Source organism: Dipodomys spectabilis, unplaced genomic scaffold (genome assembly GCF_019054845.1).
Source record: "Dipodomys spectabilis isolate Male_0828 unplaced genomic scaffold, ASM1905484v1 ptg000671l, whole genome shotgun sequence".
Lineage (NCBI taxonomy): Eukaryota > Metazoa > Chordata > Mammalia > Rodentia > Heteromyidae > Dipodomys > Dipodomys spectabilis.
Genome location: NW_024871348.1, coordinates 631,403 through 656,917, shown reverse-complemented (window position 1 = coordinate 656,917; position 25,515 = coordinate 631,403). Strand labels below are relative to the sequence as shown.

Below are 25,515 nucleotides of genomic sequence, written 5' to 3'. Positions count from 1 at the left end.
GGGGGCCTAGCTGAAATAGTTCATGGGCACTACTGGGCCTTGAACGCGGGGCTTAGGTGCAGTCCATCCTTGAGCTTTTTCACTCGAGCCGGCACATTAGCACTTGAGCAATGGCTATACTTCCAGCTTTTGTTTCCGTTGTCAATGGAAGGTAAGTCTCAAGGCTTTTTCTGCCCTATCTGGATTTGAACTCTCAAAGCCTCCTGAGTAGCTAGAATTTCAAGCATGAGCCACAGATGCCCTGCACAAGCCTCAGCTCTCAAAAGATTCTGCCCCACAACATTGCTAGACAAGGGACCAGGCCTCTGTCACAGGACCTTTGGAGACAAACCACATCCAAACCACACCAGTACCCATTCATGGTTATAACTTAAGACTTAAATTATTACACTTTTTATGTTTTTCCTCATTGTAGAATCTCCTAGAAGACTCAGCAGATCCAATGACAGGAAAAGAAATGAATTTGTCAGTCTCTGAAGGTTTAGAGTATATCCATTAACCTCTAATCTTCATGTAAACCAGAAGATATGCAGTTTCCTGCCTATAAAGAGAAATTTATCAGCATAGCAAAATGAAACATTTACAATGAAAGGCTGTATGTATTTTTGGGTGGGTTGTAGGACTTGAATTCTGGGCCTGGGCACTGTCCCAGCTCAAGGCGAGGGCTCTACCACTTGAGCCATAAAGCCACTTCTAGTTTTCTGTAGCCAGTTACTTAGAGATAAGAGTCACAAACATTTTCCTGCCCAGGCTGGCTTTGATCCGCAATCCTCAGATCTCAGCCTCCTCAGTAGCTAGGATGACAGGAGTGAGCTACCAGTGCCTAGTTGAGGGGATATATTATTGATTCACAATAGGACCAAATTTCCAGGATAATGAAGCAAACCTTCATCTACCTAACCTGTCCGTCTCAGCAAAGGGAAAGAAAATAGTGACTTGGGAAACTAACCTGTAAGTTCTTATTAGCTAACATACAAATCATGGACAGCATGGTGCTAACGGCTCATGCCTGTGATCCTAGCTACTCAGGAGGCTGAGATCTGAGGGTCATGGTTCAAAGGCAGCCTGGACAGAAAAGTCTGTGAGACTGTCATCTCCAATAAAATACTCAGAAAAAGCTGGAAGTAGCACTGTGGTTCGAGTGGTACAGCATTAATCTTGAATACAAAGAGGCTCAGGGATAGCACCCAGTCCCTGAGTTCATACCCAGGACTAGAAGAAAGAAAGGAAGAAAGGAAGGAAGGAAGCAAGGAAGCAAGGAAGGAAGGAAAACAAGGAAGGAAGAAAGGAAGGAAGGAAGGAAGGAAGGAAGGAAGGAAGGAAGGAAGGAAGGAGGAAAGGACCAGGGACAGACATATTATGGGACTATAAGCCAACTCCAACCCTGTTTTTTGTAAATAAACTTAATTGGAACATGGCCACTTACATTCATTCATTCACGTGCTGTCTGTGGCACCCTGCATGTTGCAAGGGCAAAGCTGAGTAACAGCTACAAAAGCTATGCTCCAAAACTCTAAGTACTTTCTCTCTAACTAGTACAGAGAAAGTTTGCTAACCCCTATTCTAAATCACAGGGGAATGAATAACCAAAAATTGGCTAAGAACAGGCACCTAAGAGAAATGTTGAGAATAAATAAAAGGAAAATATGAAAAGTAGGTAAAAGGAAGATATCAAACATAAGCTCCAGCTAATCCATTAATTATGAAATCAAGCCTACTGATGTAGCTGAATATCACCTGGTACAAACACCATCACCCCCAATACCACCTCCAGTACCTACACTGTCACCCCAATACCACCTCCACTACCTACACTGTCACCCCAATACCACCTCCACTACCTACACTGTCACCTCAATACCACCTCCACTACCTACACCGTCAGTTCCATTTCCACCTCCAGTACATATAAAAATCTCTGCCTTAACTTTATCCAGCTTTTCTCTCTAGGTTATTGACTACGTCAGTATCATGTTCTGATGCTTACTGAGAAAGAGAAGAGTGGTCCTGGCCCCTGCTGTTCTGGGCACCACTGGCTCACACTTGTAACCCTTGTTATTCAGGAGGCTTAGATCAGAGAATTCAGGTTCAAAGCCAGCAGAGCAGAAAAGTCTTTGATACTCTTATGTCAAATTAACCACACAAAAGCAGGCCGTGGAGTTGTGGTTCATGTGGTAGAGCACTAGCCTTGAGTGCAAAAGCTCAATGCCTAGGCCTAGACTTCAAACCCAAGAACCAGCACCAAAAAAAAAAAAAAAAAAAAAAAAAAAGAGCACATGGTCTGGTGTGAGGGGAAAAGTCGCAAAATCAAAAAACATTTTGAAGTGAAATAAAGGAGGCCTGCTCAAAAAGCAACGAAAGCAAATAAGATAGCCCTGCCTTTGGAGCTCCAGCGGTGCAATCGGTTAGCGCGGTACTGATAAGATAGCCCCGCCAATCCGCTGGGGCCCATCAGTAAAGGCTTTGCGCAGTAGGAAAGACCGTGATTATCAAAACACCACTAGGCACTTGCTCAGAAGATAAATTAGGACATGGTCATAGAGACCAGAAAATACAGGTACACAGTTACAGAAGATGATGGACATGGTATTGGGACTTATGCCAGTGCTTTACTTAAGTCTAAATTCTGAGGGAAGTGTGGTGCCATGGATGACTGCTGAAAGATGAGGCTGAATGGTAGTTAGTGGGGACTCTTGGATAAAAGCAATAGTTCATCCGTGCAGATTTCATAAAGCTCCAAGAACCCAGTGGACTCCATTCCCCCAAGTGCTTCTCTTACCAGCGGTAGTGATGATTTCCATAGGTACACTGGACGTCTTCCCAGGACACCTGGAAGAACATCACAGACATCAGCAGCTGGTTGGCAGCTGCTATTACGTGTGGACAGAACAGGGGACACTGTAATGTGCCCTGTTAGACTCCTGCAGAGAATGGAGAAGCCCACCCTGGCGACCACACAGCATCAGAGCATCTGGTGACACAACGCCGTGCATCCTGAGACCCTCTGTGATGTCCCCACTCACCTTGAAATGCTTACACCTATCCCAGAGTTTTACACCTTGCATCTTTAACGTCTCGCTCCACAGACGTTTCCTACAAAGCATAAACCTTCAAGGTACGGGGCTAAGAGCACCAGAAACCTAAAACTGACACAAACAGATGCTTAGAAAGCAATAAACCATGGCTGGGAAGGTGGCTCAGTGGTAGAGTGCTCGCCTAGCATGCATGAAGCCCTGGGTTCCATTCCTCAGTACCACATACACAGAAAAAGCCGGAAGTGGCGCTGTGGCCGAAGTGGTAGGTAGAGCACTCACCTTGAACACAAAGAGGCTGGGGAACAGCACCCAGACCCTGAGTCTAAGCCCCAAGACAAGCAAGAAAATAAATAAATAAAGCAATAAACCTAGAGAATGGCTTTGAACCACAAAACTCCCCAGCTCCTACACACAAACTACAAGACCATAATGCATCTTCAACTCTGAGCTGAGAATTCAGAGAAGGAGGAAAGTTTAGATGATGGTTCTCACCCAACAAACATTGGAGTCATTGAAGCAGAGCCATCTTCCATCCGCTGGATTCCGAATGTAGGCACAGTAATGACCGAAGTCTGCCATCCCTACGTGGGCTATCACAGCGAAGAGTTCATACTGTGCTTCACGCTGGAAGAGGACAAGGCTGTAAGCGACCCATCCCTCCTTTCCCAGCCCTGGTATGGTCTTTAATGAGGAAGCATATTTGCCAGGCACTTGTTTACTGCCTGCTCTAGGCCCGGCACTGACACTTCCAAGGAGCTCGAAGAAAAGACCTTGACCTGCAGAATCTCACAGCTAGTTGAAGAGAAGCATCACAAACCAGAACTGTGATGCCTGTGTTATATCAGACGCACGACCAGTAAGTGGGGGATGTTCAATTTTTGCCAAGTGGGAACTCTGAGGAGGTCTCTGTTAACCGTGCAGAAGGGTTTTTTAACATTGGCAGACAAGTTATCGGAAGGGAATTTGTTTTGGTTTGGTTTGGTTTGGGGGGGAAGGGGTTGTGAACTTTTTGTTTCACCTTGGTTTCTTCTTTGTTTTTGTTGGTTTGTTTTGGAAGTTGTGGTTTGAACCCAGGGCCTCCTGCGTGCCAGGCAGGAGCCTTACCATTGAATCACGCCCCTAGCTCTGTTTTGTGCTGTTTTTTCCTTCCCCAGGCAAATGTCGGGAACATGATTTCCCACACTTCAGGCTTCCTATGATTAATGGGTTGATAGACAAATGCCACCATCTGAACAGAAGACATAGTCTGAAAGTCTTCAGTTTGAGGTTAATGAAACTGTGAGAAATATGAGGTGACATTCAAAAAGGTGAGGAGAAGAAATGGAACTAGAATATCCACAAAACGCTGACAGAAAAGAACCCGAAAACGGACAGTGAAATGGCAGGACAGAAACCTTACAAAGACAGTAGGACACAAAGAGGAATGTTACAGATGCAAAGTCTCTAATACATGTGTCCATGAAGTGTTCCACTCCCTCAAAATCTTAGAAAACTGTTTAAAAGAAAAGGGAACATTAGTAGTGAGAGTTTGGGCTGACTTTTTTGTTAGTCAAGAGTATTTCTTTCTTTCAAATAAAAACATAGCAGCAGAAACCCAACAGTGGTTATTAGGGGTTGTAATGAAAGATGGTGATCAAAGCGCACAAACTTCCAGTTAAACGGGAGGAATAGGTTTCAGAACAATGTCATAGAGTATCGTAATTATAATGTGTTCCACACCAGAAAATGATTTTAAAGAATTTTTACATACGCTCACCACAAAGACACAGGTGAAGTGATAAGTATGTTGTCTAGCTTGAGCTAATCTTTCCAAAATTTGAGGATGGGTGCGGTTGCACACCTATAATCCAGGTTCTCCAGAGGGGGAGATCAGAAAGGCTGTGGACAAAGTCAGCCTGGCCAGAAAGCTAGTGAGACTCCGATCTCAACAGACAAGCCAGACACAAGTGCACACCCGGAAGCCTGTCCCTGGGAGAGGCAGAGGTAGAAGAGCAGCCCAAGGTCAGGCCTGGACAAAAACAAACCACTGCCTGATAACAGAACTCAAGCAAAAAGGCCCAGCGGCTTGGCTCAGATGGTGAATGGCGATGTGCTTGCTACAGGCCCAGCGTGACACATTAGTCAGTGCCAAGACCACAAGACACCATTCCTCCGGCATGCGTACGTCACAGCACCACACTGAAATCCCTACACACAAATACTTTCCATGTGTCAACACTGGAAAGAAGGCAGGTTTGTTCTGAATCTTTAAAGAAACTAACACTAGGAACAGCAAAGGCTTGTGGTGACATTGTTATAATGATAACCCCAGCACGGACCCCGGGGGACCACATGGTTATTAAAATCAATAATGCTTAGAAAAAAACAAAAACAGCCTTTCTTTTATTTGTGAGGCAGGGTCTTAACTGTGTAGCTCACACTGGCCTTGAACCAATGCCCCTCTGGTCTACGTCTCCCGGCCGCAAAGAAGATAGGCACATGCCAACATACTGGCTGAAAAATAAATAAATAAATTGAATTTAAAATGTTTTTAAGCCCTCTGCCTTGAATATGCCTTTGCTTCTGTGACTCGCAGCAACCTGAGGCCAGCCTGTCCTCGGTGCGGGCCCCGCCTAGCCCGCAGAGGGCACACTTCCTCAGACAGAGCAGTGCTCAGAGGCTGAGCTCACCACGCCTGGCTCCCCTCCCGGGGGCGCTGCGCACCCAGCACCGGGCTGCTCCGAGCCCTCACACTGTGGAGGTGAGCTGAAGACCAAATCGCTAACCCGGGCCTGGGGAGCCTGAACCAGGGGATTCACCAGTCGGTGCCATCTAGCAGTCGAGGGGTAAGAGCGCTGAACCTGGAGGACGCCGCGTCTGGTAGGATCGATCCAGAACACCTCACCTGCTCTGCGTCCTCAGTGAAGTCTTGATGCTCAGCCAGAAGAACCTGACTGAGATCCAAGCGCTGAGGGAAGTGCAGCAAGTGGCAGACTTTCTCCGTCTGTGAGTTCCGAATGGAGAATCGCATCAGGTGAAGGGTCAGGGTTTGGGGCAGATGCGTCATCCTCAAGACCTGCAAAAGCAAAACTCACTGTGAGACGGGGCCCCGAGGCGCTTGCGGGAAGATCCTGAGACACGCCGGGCCTGGTGGCTCGTTCTCCTCCCCAGGGGGAGGGGTGCGGGGGACACACTGGGGAGCTGAAGGCTTCCATGGCAGAATCCATTCCTCTCCCCGGAGACTCAGGGGACGCTTGCCCGGCACAGCACTATGGACCTCAGACAAAAGCCGTGAGCTGCTCAGGGCTCCGCAGAGGTGCCTGGCCCTCAGAAACTAGGAGTCTGCTGTAGGGAGCGTCTCTAAAACCAAAGAGGAAACCCCACCGCCCCCACCCAGCCCCATGCCGTCACCTGCCACTCCTGGTGGAAGACTGTGGTCAAGAAGCGACTTCCACAGCCCCGTCTATGAGAAGCCCGAGGGTCGGAACTAGCCTCACCCACATCCCACCCCATCCGCCATCAGGAAGGGCCCGGAAGGGTCTGGAAAGCCGTGGCCCAGCAACAGCCCGCCCCGGAGACGCATCTGAACCTGAGGGTGGGCACCTGGCTTCCACGCGTCTTCGTCCCGCAGGCCTCGCAGAACCACTTGCTCTTGCTGGCTAACTCCCTGGGGTGGAAAAAACAGCGCAGGGCCTCCTCCTGCCGGCGGAGGCCGCAGGGAAAGGCCGCGTCAGCAGACCCTTTCCATGGGCACGCCGCCACCCCACAGGTGAGGGCTGAGCTCCGCTGCAGGTTCCCCCACAGTCCCCCAAGCACCCCACTACCAGCGCTACATCTGTCAGGATCTTCCACCCACTGGAGGAGAAAACACAAGGAGCCCTGGTTAATATGAATGTGAGAAAATGAGAAACAGGATAGAACTTCTGCTGCTGCTCAAAGAAATTGGCCACCTAGAGCCGTGCAAGTGAAACAGAGTTGTTAGTGTCCACGGGTGGAAGGACACGGGGAACTGGCATGGCGGGGGGAACTGGCATGGCGGGGCGACCCTTTCTCACCCAGTCTCTCACCAGTGTTTGCAGAGGCTTTGCGTCCACGTCATAGAGAGGGAGGGAGAGGGTCAGCATACTGCTGTTCCTACTGCTCTCTCTGGTACAGAGGAGGCAAACCAGGGACTCCTTCACCCGGATCGTGTACAGGGCCTGCAGCCTCTCTACCTGCAAGAAGGCGCCAAGGACGGGTGAGGCTATGGCCAGAGTTGGACCTGTTGGACTGACGAGCCCTGACGCTCCCGGCAGGTACCGGGAAGGACACCAGGAACCGTGGCAAGCGGTCTCCACGGATCCCTTACTACAAATGCACAATGGTGAGCGACCTCTACAGGTCCTGGGATTCCAGCTTCAGCTCTTACCAAGTCCACATCATCTATTTGATCCTTAAGAAGGTTCCAGAACGTGAGGTAGAGCTGAGCAGCATCGTGCTGGACAAACACTGGTTAAAAAAAAGGAACAGCGCATCAGTGCGGTCGCTGGAGAAGTCCCATGTCCTCACAACCCCTAGCTACATGAACACTCCCCACCTTGCCTTTGACTCTCCTAACTCCCAGAAAAGGTCAGGAGGTACCACATGTCAGGCGCTCAGGAAGGGAGAAGCATTCTTGGTGCTGGATTTGACAGCGCCTCTTAAACTTAAGCCTCGGGAAGGGAACAAGGCTGTGCTCTACGCACTCTGAAGGGTATGGTACACCGGCAGCCTCAGTGGAGGGGGAAAGGCTTGCCACAGAAAAGCCAGAGCAGGAGCTGAACTCCCTGAGCGGCGCAGAGAGGTGGGCACATGCTGACGGGCCGGCCGGGGGCTGCTGGGCATGCCCCGCCTGGCCCCACTGGATTCCGTAGAACAGACCAGCTCCAGGGACTCTCCAGAGCACAGGAGCGGCGCCTCCTCGCTCCATCCGCTGCTCTGTTCCCAGCTTGCACCTGGCCAAGCCAGAACTCTGAAGGGAGGCGCAGACCACAAGACGGAGCGCCAGACGGCATTTCTTCTCAGCAAAGAAAGAAAAATTATTCCTTTTTTTTTTGCTTTACTTTTTCTTTTATTTATTTATTTTTGGGTCTGGTTGTGGGGCCTGAACTCTGGGCCTGGGCGCTATCCCTCAGCTCTTCAGCTCAAGGCGAGCACTCTACCACTTGAGCCACAGTGCCACTTCTGGCTTTTTTTCTTTTTGCTTATGTGGGCGGAAGATCAAACCCAGGGCCTCAAGCATGCAAGGCAAGCGCTTTACCACTGAGCCACCTTCCCAGCCCCGTTTTGCTTTACTTTTTTTATATACTGGTCCTGGGGTTTGAACTCAGGGCTGGGCGCTGTCCCTGAGCTTTTTTTCCTCAAGGCTGGTGCTCTACCACTTGAGCTACGGCTGAACTTTCAGCTTCTTTTGTTTTTGGTTAATTGGAGATAACAGTCTGGTGGGCTTTCTTACCCAGGCTGGTTTCCAACTGTGATCCTCACATCTCGGCCTTCACAGTACCTAGCGTGAGCCACAGGTCCCTAGTTTTTGTGTTTGTTTTTTTTTAATGTGCTACCAGTTATCGCTTTTGTAAATTGCCATTTCTTTCTCTGTAGGTCTTCTTTTCACTCTCCCCGTCTTAGACTTACAGAGCATTGTACTCTAGGTTTATTCTACCTTCTTCCTTTCCTTCTTTTTTCATCCCTAGCTTTTCTGTTACCTTGCAATTTTTTTTTGGGGGGGGGGTCCGGTCGTGGGGCCTGAACTCCAGGCCTGGGCACTGTCCCTCAGCTCTTCAGCTCAAGGCTAGCGCTCTACCACTTGAGCCACAGCGCCACTTCTGGCTTTTTTCTTTTTGCTTCTGTGATGCTGAGGAATCGAATCCAGGGCCTCAGGCATGCAAGGCAAGCGCTGTACCACTGAGCCTCCATATCCATACCATATCCATAACCCCAACCCATCCCACAGAGTTCTTCTTCACACATTCCCTAACACTAAACCTTTCCTGGATCCTTACTCTAACATTTCCTTAAGTGCATCCACAACATCACCCTTTGTCTACCATATTCCCTACACCCTTTCCTGACCTTAAGCCTGACCTATTCCCATAATCCAAATGCTAGCACCCTAACCTCACCAGATGGATAACCTTAACCTATAATCCTAACACTGACAATGACCCTGACTCTGACCCTAACCCACAACCCTAACCCATACCCTAGCACATGCTCCAACATGTACCCTATCAGTTATCCTAACACATACCTTTACTCTAAAACCCTAAACTGTACCACATACCCTAATAAGTACCCTAACAAATATAGTAAACAGTGTCACATTCTATCAAGTACCCTAACAAGTACTGTAACCATACAGGCACATTTACGTACACCCTATATCATCTACCTCAAATTCACCTTACCGCATACCCAAACACGTGCCCTTAATTAACCCAAACCATAGCCCTAATATACACTATAGCGTATACCTTAACCCTAACACATACCCTAACTCTAACACGAACCCTGACATATACCATAAACTTCATTCTAACTCAAACACATGCCATAACATACACTCTAAACGCTAAAATGTGTGGTAACAACGACTTACATGCACTCTAGTACATTCAGGTACTTTATAGGTAAACTAGCATGTACCCCAAACATACCCAATACATACCTTAACCCTAAGCCAAACCCTAACAAATACTCTAACATGTACCCTACTGGTTAACACAGACCCTAACCATTATCATGTACTGTACAGCTTACATATACCCTAACAAGTACCCTAAACTTATCCCAACATACTTCCTAACGTGTTGCCTAACCCAAACCATAACTGTAACCTTGACACATACCCAAACACATACTGTAACGCACACTCTAAACATTTACATGTAACAAGTACTCTAACATGTACTTCAAGTCATACATGTACCCTAGCATGTGCACAAAACATACCCTGTTTGCTAACATGTACTCTAAACACTAACTCATACCCTAACATGACCATAACACTTATTCAAAACCATGCAAATACCCTTAAATACACTGAAACTTGTACCTTAAAGTAACCCAATGTACACCCTAATATGTGCCCTGACTTTAACATGTCTTTGAACCCCAACAGATTTCCCAATAGTACTCTAACACATTAAACATACTCTAGACACGCATATAATAACAAATACCCTAACACATATTCTATAAAGCATACAGGTAACCTTACATGTACCCTGAATGTACCCTAACATACTCTAACTCTGACCTTTACATATACCCCAAGTACCTTGACACATATTTAAAAAATTAATGTACCCTAACATGTGACTCAACCATATCCTAACATGTACCTTCACCCTAACGAATCCCCTGTGAAGTATGCTAACTCTAATACATACCCTAATATGTGCCCTAACTAACACACACTCTAGCATGTACCGTAACCCTAACCAATCCCCTATCAAGTACCCTAACTCTAACACATACATGGACATGGACTCAAACACATACCCAATATGTGCCATTACTTTCACATGTATGTTAAACCTAACAGATTCCCAATATACTGTAATACAATAAACATGCTCTGGACACGAACCCATATGGTAACAAGTACCCATTCACATACTCTCTAAATTGTACCTGTACCCTGAATGTACCCTAACAAACTACAACTTCACATTTACCCTAAACGTAGCACATACCCTAATAAATACTCTAAATTCTAATACATTGTCCAAACCATCCAGGTAACCGTCTTATGTGTATCCCAAATGTGTAACCTGTCACATACATGTACCCTAACCTATACCCCATCACACACCCTAATATGTACCCTGACTGACATCCATACACCACTCACTTCTCCTTTGCCACACCCCTCCTGTGCTCTGCCTCCCCACAAGCCCCGCCTCTGGACTCATTGTTGCCCCACCCCTATCATTCTCTGCCCCTACACAAGCCCCGCCCCTGGACCCCTCACTTCCATGCTCTGCTCCTCCCACAAGACTAGAGGGTGCAGTCTGCACTGATTCCCACCAGAGGGCGCTCTGGGTGTGTGCACGGTCCTTCTCAGGACCAGGGGCTGCAGTGGATAAAGAAGAGTGAAGTGTTGAGCTTTAACGCTTTCTTAATTGATGGCTGCTTTCAAGAATGATTCCCACCAGAGGGCGCTCTGGGTGTGTGTACTGTTCTTCTCAGGACCAGAGAGTGCAATGAACACTGATACCCACAAGAGGGCGCTCTGGGTATGTACACTGTCCTTCTCAGGACCAGAGGGGGCAGTGAGCACTGATTCTGACCAGAGGGCGCTCTAGGTGTGCACACTGTGCTCCTCTTGTCCTGGCCAGGTATGCAGTGTTCACTAATTCCCACCTGATGGGTGCTCTAGGTGTGCGTGCTGTCCTCCTCAGGACCCCAGATCCTCCCACAAGCCCACCCCTGCACTGCTCACTTCTTGCTCTGCTCCGCCCACAAAACCAGAGGATGCAGTGAGCACTGATTGCCACAAGAGGGTGCTCTAGGCTTGCACACTGTCCTCCTCTCCTCAGCACCTAGGGTGCGGTGATAGCTGATTCCCACCGGAGGGCACGCTAGACAGGTGAGCACCTTGCTCTTCTTCTCAAGACCAGGGGTGCAATGAGGGCTGTTTCCCACCAGAGGGTGCCCTAGGCATGCTCACCGTCCTCCTTTCCTCAAGACCAAGGGGTGCGGTGACCACTGATTGCCACCAGATGGTGGTCTAGCTGGGTACATGATCCTCCTCTTCTCAGGTCCAGGGGATGCAGTAACCAATGTTTCCCACCAGATGGTGGTCTAGGCCTGCACATGATCTTCCTCATCTCAGGACCAGAGAGGTGCAGTGACCACTGCTTCCCACCAGATGGTGCTCTAGGTATGCACACTGTCCTCAAGACCCTTGGCGTCCCAGCAGCCCCGCCCCTGGACCGCTCACTTCCTGCTCCTGCCCCACCCCTGCAGTGCTCCACTCCTCCTCCTAGCCTGTAGCTGCAGCTATTTCTGCCCAGGACCCTGGAAAACTTGAAGCCCTGATGAAGTGTCCCAAAGCCTCAGTGCCAGAGACAGACCAGCCTCTGTTTGGTCCTGCTGCAAACTGTAGTGTCCGAACCCCAGAGCAGTCTTGTCCCGGTGTTACGGGGGAAAAAGTCCACTGTTCAGACAGCCTCACTTAAAAAGATGACTTTCTTGGGGAAGTGGAGAGCTAACCGGCCAGGGACGCAGCACAGACTCGGGAGCTGAAACTGCGACCCCGAACAACCCACAAGCTAGGGTTTTTAAAGGCAACATCCACGCCTGGCCACGCACAGGTGGCCAACGGGATTGTAACAGCACATAAGGGTTGCATGTTTATGTCCGTGGCTGGTGGGTTACAGTCCAACTCCTAGGAACTGTTTGAACTAACCTATCATTCTGGCTTGCATTGGCGGGCAAATTTGGGGTCCCCACACAAAGCAAGTGGATATTCTTACTCTTGGGGTTTGTATATTCTGGAAACATGATGTTATAGGCCCTGCATCCTTGAAGCTGGGGGCTGTTACAAAGACAGCTACGGGAGCTTTATTACAGAGATAGCTACAGGAGGATGCACAATGTGCACACCCAGGCATCGACTCCCTTGAAGCAGGAGGCAATCGATCACGGGGTGGAATGCACAACGTTGCACGGCAGGCACCGTTCTAATTGGGCAGGGTATGACATAGGGGGGAATTCCATGTGAAATAGGTTTTAAGGTCTCCCTTCGTGGCCTCTCTTTGTTTTTAGTAAAGGGTCAGCTTCTCGGCTTAGTTTTCCTCACACAGTCTGGGACCTTAACAGTCTAGGAGACCCTTTGCCCTACACCAGCTCTCAGTGAATTCTCAGTGTCAGCTCAAGCCAGCAGTCGGGGCCAGCAGTGATCTGCTGGGTGCCAGGAAGGAGATGGCGCTCCAGAGGAGCCCCATCAATAGGGAGGTAAAATATGGAGGTAGAGGCTGCCAGCAGAGGCAGGAACATTGTAATGGGTTGTGTTCCCAAAGTTCATATATGGATGCTCTCATCACCCAATACCTGGGAATGTGACCTTACATGGAAATGCGCTTTTGGCAGGAGATCAACTCCAGTTTCTGTTGTTATTGTGCCCCTAAAAGGGGGAAATCGGGTCCCAGAAATGCACCCAGGGATGATCCTCTGCAGAGACGTCACTCTGCTCTCACAGGCTCAGAAGCTGAGAGAAGACCTAGAACTCACAGTGCCTTGTACCTCCTGAGGGAATGTGGCCCAGAAGACACTTATTCCATGCTGCTAAACTTCAGAGCTATGAACACAGATCTCTAAACAACCCAGTCTGCAGTGGTGTGTCAGAACAACCCTAGACCCTTATGTATGTTTAAATCCTTTATATTATAAATCAGTTATAGCTAATCATTATCATCTAGTTAAGTATCATTTAAGACAGGGAGGATGTTAACACTAAAAACCAGTCCTCACATATCCCTATAAAAGCATTGTACATTTTGTGGAACTTTTCAACGTGCACTGCAATGTACTAGAGGTTAATAGATCAGGGGCTGGGAAGGTGGCTCAGTGGTAGAGCGCTTGCCTTGCATGCCTGAGGCCCTGGGTTCGATTCCCCAGCACCACATAAGCAAAAAGCAAAAAGCCGGAAGTGGCGCTGTGGCTCAAGTGGTAGAGCGCTAGCCTTGAGCTGAAGAGCTGAGGGACAGCACCCAGGCCCAGAGTTCAGGCCCCACGACCAGACCAATATATATATATATATATTTCAGGTCCTAGTTGTTACTGTAATACATCCATGGTATTCATTTCATTTTGTGTTTTATTTGAAGCAACTCTAAATCCGACTCTGATCATTTTCCCAGAATGGAGTCAGACAGAACCACTTCACCTGTGTGCTTTCTCAGCTTCAGGGTGCCGAGACTCATAGTCCATAGAACATGGCCTCTGCATGTCTTCTATGCCACAGGTCCTGAGGCCAGGAGGCCAGTGCACATACGCCTAGTATGCCCTCTGGTGGGAATCGGGACCCACTGCACCCCGAGTCCTGATGAGAGGACAGTGTGCAAGCCTAGGGCGCCCTCTGGTGGGCATCAGATGAGGAGAGTGCACAGGCCTAGAGCGCCCTCTGGTGGGCATGTGCTCACTGCACCCCGGGCCCTGACAAGGACAGTGCACAGACCTTGGGCGCCTACTGGTGGGCATCAGTGCTCACTGCACCCCGGGTCCTAATGAGGACAGTGCACAGGCCTAGAGCGCCCTCTGGTGGGCATTAGTGCTTACTGCACCCCGGGTCCTGATGAGAACAGTACACATGCCTAGGGCTCCCTCTGGTGGGCATTAGTGTTCATCGCACCCTGGGTCCTGATGAGGACAGTGCACATGCCTAGAGCGCCCTCTAGTGGGCATTAGTGTTCACAGCACCCTGCGCCCTGATGAGGACAGTGAACACTTAGAGCGCCCTCTGGTGGGCTTCACTGCTCACCGCACCCCGAGTCCCGATTAGAGGACAGTGCACATGCGCCTAGTATGCCCTCTGGTGGGAATCGGGACCCACTGCACCCCGAGTCCTGATGAGAGGACAGTGTGCAAGCCTAGGGCGCCCTCTGGTGGGCATCAGTGCTCACTGCACCCCCGGGTCCTGATGAGGACAGCGCACAGGCCCAGAGCGCCCTCTGCTGGGCATTAGTGTTCACCGCAGCCCGGGTCCCGAGGAGCGCAACTTCTTGAAAAGATCCAGTGGCCTTTGCTTTCACAGCTATATGTTTATAGCACAAGCCGTTAGCAGCATATGTGTTTAATTACCCCATTAAGCTGCACACTACACTCCTTTTGAAAGAAATAACTTTATTTACTTATTGTGCCTCATTCACAAGAGTTATGGTTTGGATAAGAATTTCCTACACAGGCTCCTGTGTTGAATGCTTACTCTCCAGGTGTGGGACATTTTCAAGGGCTCTGGAAACTTAGGGAGATGGGGGCCTAGCTGAAATAGTTCATGGGCACTACTGGGCCTTGAACGTGGGGCTTAGGTGCAGTCCATCCCTGAGCTTTTTCACCCGAGCCGGCACATTAAAGCTTGAGCAATGGCTCCACTTCCAGCTTTTGTTTCAGTTGTCAATGGAAGGTAAGTCTCAAGGCTTTTTCTGCCCTATCTGGATTTGAACTCTCAAAGCCTCCTGAGTAGCTAGAATTTCAAGCATGAGCCACAGATGCCCTGCACAAGCCTCAACTCTCAAAAGATTCTGCCCCACAACATTGCTAGACAAGGGACCAGGCCTCTGTCACAGGACCTTTGGAGACAAACCACATCCAAACCACACCAGTAACCATTCATGATTATAACTTAAGACTTAAATTATTACAGTTTTTATGTTTTTCCTCATTGTAGAATCTCCTAGAAGACTCAGCAGATCCAATGACAGGAAAAGAAATGAATTTGTCAGTCTCTGAAGGTTTAGAGTATATCCATTAACCTCTAATCTTCATGTAAACCAGAAGATATGCAGTTTCCTGCCTATAAAGAGAAATTTATCAGCATAGCAAAATGAAACATTTACATTGAAAGGCTGTATGTATTTTTGGGTGGGTTGTGGGACTTGAACTCTGGGCCTGGGCACTGTCCCAGCTCAAAGCGAGGGCTCTACCACTTGAGCCATAAAGCCACTTCTAGTTTTCTGTAGCCAGTTACTTGGAGATAAGAGTCGCAAACATTTTCCTGCCCAGGCTGGCTTTGAACCGCAATCCTCAGATCTCAGCCTCCTCAGGAGATAGGATGACAGGAGTGAGCTACCAGTGCCTAGTTGAGGGGATATATTATTGATTCACAATAGGACCAAATTTCCAGGATAATGAAGCAAACCTTCATCTACCTAACCTGTCCGTCTCATCAAAGGGAAAGAAAATAGTGACTTGGGAAACTAACCTGCAAGTTCTTATTAGCTAACGTACAAATCATGGACAGCATGGTGCTAACGGCTCATGCCTGTGATCCTAGCTACTCAGGAGGCTGAGATCTGAGGGTCATGGTTCAAAGGCAGCCTGGACAGAAAAGTCTGTGAGACTCTTATCTCCAATAAACTACTCAGAAAAAGCTGGAAGTAGCACTGTGGTTCGAGTGGTACAGCATTAATCTTGAATACAAAGAGGCTCAGGGATAGCACCCAGGCCCTGAGTTCAAACCCAGGACTAAAAGGAAGAAAGAAAGAAAGAAAGAAAGAAAGAAAGAAAGAAAGAAAGAAAGAAAGAAAGAAAGAAAGAAAGAAAGAAAGAAAGGAAGGAAGGAAGGAAGGAAGGAAGGAAGGAAGGAAGGAAGGAAGGAAAAGAAGGAAGGAAGGAAGGAAGAAAGCAAGCAAGGAAGGAAGCAAGGAAGGAAGGAGGAAAGGACCAGGGACAGACATGTTATGGGACTATAAGCCAACTCCAACCCTGTTTTTTGTAAATAAACTTAATTGGAACATGGCCACTTACATTCATTCATTCACGTGCTGTCTGTGGCACCCTGCATGTTGCAAGGGCAAAGCTGAGTAACAGCTACAGAAGCTATGCTCCAAAACCCTAAGTACTTTCTCTCTAACTACTACAGAGAAAGTTTGCTAACCCCTATTCTAAATCACAGGGGAATGAATAACCAAAAATTGGCTAAGAACAGGCACCTAAGAGAAATGTTGAGAATAAATAAAAGGAAAATATGAAAAGTAGGTAAAAGGAAGATATAAAACATAAGCTCCACCTAATCCATTAATTATGAAATCAAACCTCTGATGTAGCTGAATATCACCTGGTACAAGCACCATCACCCCCAATTCCACCTCCACTACCTACACTGTCACCCCCATACCACCTCCAGTACCTACACTGTCACCTCAATACCACCTCCACTACCTACACTGTCACCTCAATACCACCTCCACTACCTACACTGTCACCCCCATACCACCTCCACTACCTACACTGTCACCCCAATACCACCTCCACTACCTACACCGTCAGTTCCATTTCCACCTCCAGTACATATAAAAATCTCTGCCTTAACTTTATCCAGCTTTTCTCTCTAGGTTAATGACTACGTCAGTATCTTGTCCTGATGCTTACTGAGAAAGAGAAGAGTGGTCCTGGCCCCTGCTCTTCTGGGCACCACTGGCTCACACTTGTAACCCTTGTTATTCAGGAGGCTTAGATCAGAGAATTTAGGTTCAAAGCCAGCAGAGCAGAAAAGTCTTTGATACTCTTATCTCAAATTAACCACACAAAAGCAGGCCGTGGAGTTGTGGTTCATGTGGTCGAGCACTAGCCTTGAGTGAAAAAGCTCAATGCCTAGGCCTAGACTTCAAACCCAAGAACCAGCACCAAAAAAAAAAAAAAAAAAAAAAAAACAGAGCACATGGTCTGGTGTGAGGGGAAAAGTCGCAAAATCAAAAAACATTTTGAAGTGTAATAAAGGAGGCCTGCTCAAAAAGCAACGAAAGCAAATAAGATAGCCCTGCCTTTGGAGCTCCAGCGGTGCAATCGGTTAGCGCGGTACTGATAAGATAGCCCCGCCAATCCGCTGGGGCCCATCAGTAAAGGCTTTGCGCAGTAGGAAAGACCGTGATTATCAAAACACCACTAGGCACTTGCTCAGAAGATAAATTAGGACAGGGTCATAGAGACCAGAAAATACAGGTACACAGTTACAGAAGATGATGGACATGGTATTGGGACTTATGCCAGTGCTTTACTTAAGTCTAAATTCTGAGGGAAGTGTGGTGCCATGGATGACTGCTGAAAGATGAGGCTGAATGGTAGTCAGTGGGGACTCTCGGATAAAGGCAATAGTTCATCCGTGCAGATTTCATAAAGCTCCAAGAACCCAGTGTACTCCATTCCCCCAAGTGCTTCTCTTACCAGCGGTAGTGATGATTTCCATAGGTACACTGGACGTCTTCCCAGGACACCTGGAAGAACATCACAGACATCAGCAGCTGGTTGGCAGCTGCTATTACGTGTGGACAGAACAGGGGACACTGTAATGTGCCCTGTTAGACTCCTGCAGAGAATGGAGAAGCCCGCCCTGGCGACCACACAGCATCAGAGCATCTGGTGACACAACGCCGTGCATCCTGAGACCCTCTGTGATGTCCCCACTCACCTTGAAATGCTTACACCTACCCCAGAGTTTTACACCTTGCATCTTTAACGTCTCGCTCCACAGACGTTTCCTACAAAGCATATACCTTCAAGGTACGGGGCTAAGAGCACCAGAAACCTAACACTGACACAAACAGATGCTTAGAAAGCAATAAACCATGGCTGGGAAGGTGGCTCAGTGGTAGAGTGCTCGCCTAGCATGCATGAAGCCCTGGGTTCCATTCCTCAGTACCACATACACAGAAAAAGCCGGAAGTGGCGCTGTGGCCGAAGTGGTAGGTAGAGCACTCTCCTTGAACACAAAGAGGCTGGGGAACAGCACCCAGACCCTGAGTCTAAGCCCCAAGACAAGCAAGAAAATAAATAAATAAAGCAATAAACCTAGAGAATGGCTTTGAACCACAAAACTCCCCAGCTCCTACACACAAACTACAAGACCATAATGCGTCTTCAACTCTGAGCTGAGAATTCAGAGAAGGAGGAAAGTTTAGATGATGGTTCTCACCCAACAAACATTGGAGTCATTGAAGCAGAGCCATCTTCCATCCGCTGGATTCCGAATGTAGGCACAGTAATGACCGAAGTCTGCCATCCCTACGTGGGCTATCACAGCGAAGAGTTCATACTGTGCTTCACGCTGGAAGAGGACAAGGCTGTAAGCGACCCATCCCTCCTTTCCCAGCCCTGGTATGGTCTTTAATGAGGAAGCATATTTGCCAGGCACTTGTTTACTGCCTGCTCTAGGCCCGGCACTGACACTTCCAAGGAGCTCGAAGAAAAGACCTTGACCTGCAGAATCTCACAGCTAGTTGAAGAGAAGCATCACAAACCAGAACTGTGATGCCTGTGTTATATCAGACGCACGACCAGTAAGTGGGGGATGTTCAATTTTTGCCAAGTGGGAACTCTGAGGAGGTCTCTGTTAACCGTGCAGAAGGGTTTTTTAACATTGGCAGACAAGTTATCGGAAGGGAATTTGTTTTGGTTTGGTTTGGGGGGGGAGGGGTTGTGAACTTTTTGTTTCACCTTGGTTTCTTCTTTGTTTTTGTTGTTTTGTTTTGGAAGTTGCGGTTTGAACCCAGGGCCTCCTGCGTGCCAGGCAGGAGCCTTACCATTGAATCACACCCCTAGCTCTGTTCTGTGCTGTTTTTTCCTTCCCCAGGCAAACGTCGGGAACATGATTTCCCCCGCTTCAGGCTTCCTCTGGTTAATGGGCTGATAGACACATGCCACCATCTGAACAGAAGACATAGTCTGAAAGTCTTCAGTTTGAGGTTAATGAAACTGTGAGAAATATGAGGTGACATTCAAAAAGGTGAGGAGAAGAAATGGAACTAGAATATCCACAAAACGGTGACAGAAAAGAACCCGAAAACGGACAATGAAATGGCAGGACAGAAACCTTACAAAGACAGTAGGACACGAAGAGGAATGTTACAGACGCAAAGTCTCTACTACATGTGTCCATGAAGTGTTCCACTCCCTCAAAATCTTAGAAAACTGTTTAAAAGAAAAGGGAACATTAGTAGTGAGAGTTTGGGCTGACTTTTTTGTTAGTCAAGAGTATTTCTTTCTTTCAAAAAAAAAAACCTTAGCAGCAGAAACCCAACAGTGGTTATTAGGGGTTGTAATGAAAGATGCTGATCAAAGCGCACAAACTTCCAGTTAGACGGGAAGAATAGGTTTCAGAACAATGTCATACAGTATCGTAATTATAATGTGTTCCACACCGGAAAATGCTTTTCAAGAATTTTTACATACGCTCACCACAAAGACACAGGTGAAGTGATAAGTATGTTGTCTAGCTTGAGCTAATCTTTCCAAAATTTGAGGATGGGTGCGGTTGCACACCTATAATCCAGGTTCTCCAGAGGGGGGGATCAGAAAGGCTGTGGACAAAGTCAGCCTGGCCAGAAAGCTAGTGAGACTCCGATCTCAACAGACAAGCCAGACACAAGTGCACACCCGGAAGCCTGTCCCTGGGAGAGGCAGAGGTAGAAGAGCAGTCCAAGGTCAGGCCTGGACAAAAACAAACCACTGCCTGATAACAGAACTCAAGCAAAAAGGCCCAGCGGCTTGGCTCAGATGGTGAATGGCGATGTGCTTGCTACAGGCCCAGCATGACACATTAGTCAGTGCCAAGACCACAAGACACCATTCCTCCGGCATGCGTACGTCACAGAAACACACTGAAATCCCTACACACAAATACTTTCCATGTGTCAACACTGGAAATAAGGCAGGTTTGTTCTGAATCTTTAAAGAAACTAACACTAGGAACAGCAAAGGCTTGTGGTGACATTGTTATAATGATAACCCCAGCACGGACCCCGGGGGACCACATGGTCATTAAAATCAATAATGCTTAGAAAAAAACAAAAACAGCCTTTCTTTTATTTGTGAGGCAGGGTCTTAACTGTGTAGCTCACACTGGCCTTGAACCAATGCCCCTCTGGTCTACGTCTCCCGGCCGCAAAGAAGATAGGCACGTGCCAACATACTGGCTGAACAATAAATAAATAAATTGAATTTAAAATGTTTTTAAGCCCTCTGCCTTGAATATGCCTTTGCCTCTGTGACTCGCAGCAACCTGAGGCCAGCCTGTCCTCGGTGCGGGCCCCGCCTAGCCCGCAGAGGGCACACTTCCTCAGACAGAGCAGTGCTCAGAGGCTGAGCTCACCACGCCTGGCTCCCCTCCCGGGGGCGCTGCGCACCCAGCACCGGGCTGCTCCGAGCCCTCACACTGTGGAGGTGAGCTGAAGACCAAATCGCTAACCCGGGCCTGGGGAGCCTGAACCAGGGGAGTCACCAGTCGGTGCCATCTAGCAGTCGAGGGGTAAGAGCGCTGAACCTGGAGGACGCCGCGTCTGGTAGGATCGATCCAGAACACCTCACCTGCTCTGCGTCCTCAGTGAAGTCTTGATGCTCAGCCAGAAGAACCTGACTGAGATCCAAGCGCTGAGGGAAGTGCAGCAAGTGGCAGACTTTCTCCGTCTGTGAGTTCCGAATGGAGAATCGCATCAGGTGAAGGGTCAGGGTTTGGGGCAGATGCGTCATCCTCAAGACCTGCAAAAGCAAAACTCACTGTGAGACGGGGCCCCGAGGCGCTTGCGGGAAGATCCTGAGAAACGCCGGGCCTGGTGGCTCGTTCTCCTCCCCAGGGGGAGGGGTGCGGGGGACACACTGGGGAGCTGAAGGCTTCCATGGCAGAATCCATTCCTCTCCCCGGAGACTCAGGGGACGCTTGGCCGGCACAGCACTATGGACCTCAGACAAAAGCCGTGAGCTGCTCAGGGCTCCGCAGAGGTGCCTGGCCCTCAGAAACTAGGAGTCTGCTGTAGGGAGCGTCTCTAAAACCAAAGAGGAAACCCCACCGCCCCCACCCAGCCTCATGCCGTCACCTGCCACTCCTGGTGGAAGACTGTGGTCAAAAAGCAACATCCACAGCCCCGTCTATGAGAAGCCCGAGCGTCTGAACTAGCCTCACCCACATCCCACCCCATCCGCCATCAGGAATGGCCCGGAAGTGTCTGGAAAGCCGTGGCCCAGCAACAGCCCGCCCCGGAGACGCATCTGAACCTGAGGGTGGGCACCTGGCTTCCACGCGTCTTCGTCCCGCAGACCTCGCAGAACCACTTGCTCTTGCTGGCTAATTCCCTGGGGTGGAAAAAACAGCGCAGGGCCTCCTCCTGCCGGCGGAGGCCGCAGGGAAAGGCCGCGTCAGCAGACCCTTTCCATGGGCACGCGGCCACCCCACAGGTGAGGGCTGAGCTCCACTGCAGGTTCCCCCACAGTCCCCCAAGCACCCCACTACCAGCGCTACATCTGTCAGGATCTTCCACCCACTGGAGGAGAAAACACAAGGAGCCCTGGTTAATACGAGGGTGAGAAAATGAGAAACAGGATAGAACTTCTGCTGCTGCTCAAAGAAATTGGCCACCTAGAGCCGTGCAAGTGAAACAGAGTTGTTAGTGTCCGCGGGTGGAAGGACACGGGGAACTGGCATGGCGGGGGGAACTGGCATGGCGGGGCGACCCTTTCTCACCCAGTCTCTCACCAGGGTTTGCAGAGGCTTTGCGTCCACGTCATAGAGAGGGAGGGAGAGGGTCAGCATACTGCTGTTCCTACTGCTCTCTCTGGTACAGAGGAGGCAAACCAGGGACTCCTTCACCCGGATCGTGTACAGGGCCTGCAGCCTCTCTACCTGCAAGAAGGCGCCAAGGACAGGTGAGGCTATGGCCAGAGTTGGACCTGTTGGACTGACGAGCCCTGACGCTCCGGGCAGGTACCAGGAAGGACACCAGGAACCGTGGCAAGCGGTCTCCACGGATCCCTTACTACAAATGCACAATGGTGAGCGACCTCTACAGGTCCTGGGATTCCAGCTTCAGCTCTTACCAAGTCCACATCATCTATTTGATCCTTAAGAAGGTTCCAGAACGTGAGGTAGAGCTGAGCAGCATCGTGCTGGACAAACACTGGTTAAAAAAAAGGAACAGCGCATCAGTGCGGTCGCTGGAGAAGTCCCATGTCCTCACGACCCCTAGCTACGTGAACACTCACCACCTTGCCTTTGACTCTCCCAACTCCCAAAAGAGGTCAGGAGGTACCACATGTCAGGCGCTCAGGAAGGGAGAAGCATTCTTGGTGCTGGATTAGACAGCGCCTCTTAAACTTAAGCCTCGGGAAGGGAACAAGGCTGTGCTCTACACACTCTGAAGGGTATGGTACACCGGCAGCCTCAGTGGAGGGGGAAAGGCTTGCCACAGAAAAGCCAGAGCAGGAGCTGAACTCCCTGAGCGGCGCAGAGAGGTGGGCACATGCTGAAGGGCCGGCCGGGGGCTGCTGGGCATGCCCCGCCTGGCCCCACTGGATTCCGTAGAACAGACCAGCTCCAGGGACTCTCCAGAGCACAGGAGCGGCGCCTCCTCGCTCCATCCGCTGCTCTGTTCCCAGCCTGCACCTGGCCAAGCCAGAACTCTGAAGGGAGGCGCAGACCACCAGACGGAGCGCCAGACGGCATTCCTTCTCAGCAATGATAGAAAAACGACTCTTTTTTTTGCTTTACTTTTTTTTTTTTTTTTTTTTTTTTTGGGTCCGGTTGTGGGGCCTGAACTCTGGGCCTGGGCGCTGTCCCTCAGCTCTTCAGCTCAAGGCGAGCGCTCTACCACTTGAGCCACAGTGCCACTTCCGGCTTTTTTTCTTTTTGCTTATGTGGTGCTGAGGATCAAACCCAGGGCCTCAAGCATGCAAGGCAAGTGCTTTACCACTGAGCCACCTTCCCAGCCCCGTTTTGCTTTACATTTTTTATATACTGGTCCTGGGGTTTCAACTCAGGGCTGGGCGTTGTCCCTGAGCTTTTTTTCCTCAAGGCTGGTGCTCTACCACTTGAGCTACGGCTGAACTTTCAGCTTCTTTTGTTTTTGGTTAATTGGAGATAACAGTCTGGTGGGCTTTCTTACCCAGGCTGGTTTCCAACTGTGATCCTCACATCTCGGCCTCCACAGTACCTAGCGTGAGCCACAGGTCCCTAGTTTTTGTGTTTTTTTTTTTTAATGTGCTACCAGTTATCGCTTTTGTAAATTGCCATTTCTTTCTCTGTAGTTCTTCTTTTCACTCTCCCCGTCTTAGACTTACAGAGCATTGTACTCTAGGTTTATTCTACCTTCTTCCTTCCCTTCTTTTTTCATCCCTAGCTTTTCTGTCACCTTGCAATTTTTTTTGGGGGGGGAGGTCCGGTCGTGGGGCCTGAACTCCGGGCCTGGGCACTGTCCCTCAGCTCTTCAGCTCAAGGCTAGCGCTCTACCACTTGAGCCACAGCGCCACTTCTGGCTTTTTTCTTTTTGCTTCTGTGATGCTGAGGAATCGAACCCAGGGCCTCAGGCATGCAAGGCAAGCGCTGTACCACTGAGCCTCCATATCCATACCATATCCATAACCCCAACCCATCCCACAGAGTTCTTCTTCACACATTCCCTAACCCTAAACCTTTCCTGGATCCTTACTCTAACATTTCCTTAAGTGCATCCACAACATCACCCTTTGTCTACCATATTCCCTACACCCTTTCCTGACTTTAAGCCTGACCTATTCCCATAATCCAAATGCTAGCACCCTAACCTCACCAGATGGATAACCTTAACCTATAATCCTAACACTGACAATGACCCTGACTCTGACCCTAACCCACAACCCTAACCCATACCCTAGCACATGCTCCAACATGTACCCTATCAGTTATCCTAACACATACCTTTACTCTAAAACCCTAAACTGTACCACATACCCTAATAAGTACCCTAACAAATATAGTAAACAGTGTCACATTCTATCAAGTACCCTAACAAGTACTGTAACCATACAGGCACATTTACGTACACCCTATATCATCTACCTCAAATTCACCTTGCCGCATACCCAAACACGTGCCCTTAATTAACCCAAACCATAACCCTAATATACACTATAGCGTATACCTTAACCCTAACACATACCCTAACTCTAACACGAACCCTGACATATACCATAAACTTCATTCTAACTCAAACACATGCCATAACATACACTCTAAACGCTAAAATGTGTGGTAACAACGACTTACATGCACTCTAATACATTCAGGTACTTTATAGGTAAACTAGCATGTACCCCAAACATACCCAATACATACCTTAACCCTAAGCCAAACCCTAACAAATACTCTAACATGTACCCTACTGGTTAACACAGACCCTAACCATTATCATGTACTGTACAGCTTACATATACCCTAACAAGTACCCTAAACTTATCCCAACATACTTCCTAACGTGTTGCCTAACCCAAACCATAACTGTAACCTTGACACATACCCAAACACATACTGTAACGCACACTCTAAACATTTACATGTAACAAGTACTCTAACATGTACTTCAAGTCATACATGTACCCTAGCATGTGCACAAAACATACCCTGTTTGCTAACATGTACTCTAAACACTAACTCATACCCTAACAAGGACCCTAACACTTATTCAAAACCATGCAAATACCCTTAAATACACTCAAACTTGTACCTTAAAGTAACCCAATGTACACCCTAATATGTGCCCTGACTTTAACATGTCTTTTAACCCCAACAGATTTCCCAATAGTACTCTAACACATTAAACATACTCTAGACACGCATATAATAACAAATACCCTAACACATATTCTATAAAGCGTACAGGTAACCTTACATGTACCCTGAATGTACCCTAACATACTCTAACTCTGACCTTTACATATACCCCAAGTACCTTGACACATACTTTAAAAAATTAATGTACCCTAACATGTGACTCAACCATATCCTAACATGTACCTTCAC

The 25,515-nt window shown here is 48.6% G+C and overlaps 2 protein-coding genes and 1 long non-coding RNA gene across 3 annotated transcripts; all 3 read right to left on the bottom strand.

Annotated features, from left to right (window-relative positions):
• Positions 1–400: 400 nt before the first annotated feature.
• LOC122101677 (ubl carboxyl-terminal hydrolase 18-like) lies at positions 401–9,441 on the bottom strand. Its single transcript, XM_042672151.1, has 9 exons — positions 9,437–9,441; positions 7,853–8,004; positions 7,423–7,502; positions 7,082–7,228; positions 6,618–6,713; positions 5,920–6,090; positions 3,528–3,659; positions 2,780–2,829; positions 401–541 (listed from the first exon to the last, which is right to left on the bottom strand). Exons 1-9 carry the CDS (start codon positions 9,439–9,441, stop codon positions 496–498), a joined length of 879 nt encoding a protein of 292 aa, XP_042528085.1. The 3' UTR covers positions 401–495.
• A 5,941-nt stretch (positions 9,442–15,382) lies between these two features.
• Positions 15,383–21,480, bottom strand: LOC122101665 (ubl carboxyl-terminal hydrolase 18-like). The gene is made up of 5 exons (XM_042672140.1): positions 21,346–21,480; positions 21,057–21,227; positions 18,667–18,798; positions 17,919–17,968; positions 15,383–15,549 (listed from the first exon to the last, which is right to left on the bottom strand). The coding sequence occupies exons 1-5, from the start codon at positions 21,376–21,378 to the stop codon at positions 15,504–15,506; spliced, it is 432 nt and encodes a 143-aa protein (XP_042528074.1). The 5' UTR covers positions 21,379–21,480; the 3' UTR covers positions 15,383–15,503.
• Positions 21,481–22,228: 748 nt separating this feature from the next.
• LOC122101667 lies at positions 22,229–22,643 on the bottom strand. The gene is made up of 2 exons (XR_006146405.1): positions 22,560–22,643; positions 22,229–22,365 (listed from the first exon to the last, which is right to left on the bottom strand). It is a non-coding gene; the product is annotated as an uncharacterized LOC122101667 (long non-coding RNA).
• Between the last annotated feature and the right edge of the window lie 2,872 nt (positions 22,644–25,515).

Coding starts and splice junctions, on each gene's coding strand:
- LOC122101677 (XM_042672151.1), bottom strand. Junction 7,503..7,852: donor CAGCAGCCCCCGGCCGGCCC/GTCAGCATGTGC, acceptor TTTTTTAACCAG/TGTTTGTCCAGCACGATGCT. Junction 2,830..3,527: donor ATGACTCCAATGTTTGTTGG/GTGAGAACCATC, acceptor ATGTTCTTCCAG/GTGTCCTGGGAAGACGTCCA.
- LOC122101665 (XM_042672140.1), bottom strand. CDS start 21,378: ATGGATTCTGCCATGGAAGCCTTCAGCTCCCCA. Junction 17,969..18,666: donor ATGACTCCAATGTTTGTTGG/GTGAGAACCATC, acceptor ATGTTCTTCCAG/GTGTCCTGGGAAGACGTCCA. Junction 15,550..17,918: donor GGAAATCATCACTACCGCTG/GTAAGAGAAGCA, acceptor TTCTCTTTATAG/GCAGGAAACTGCATATCTTC.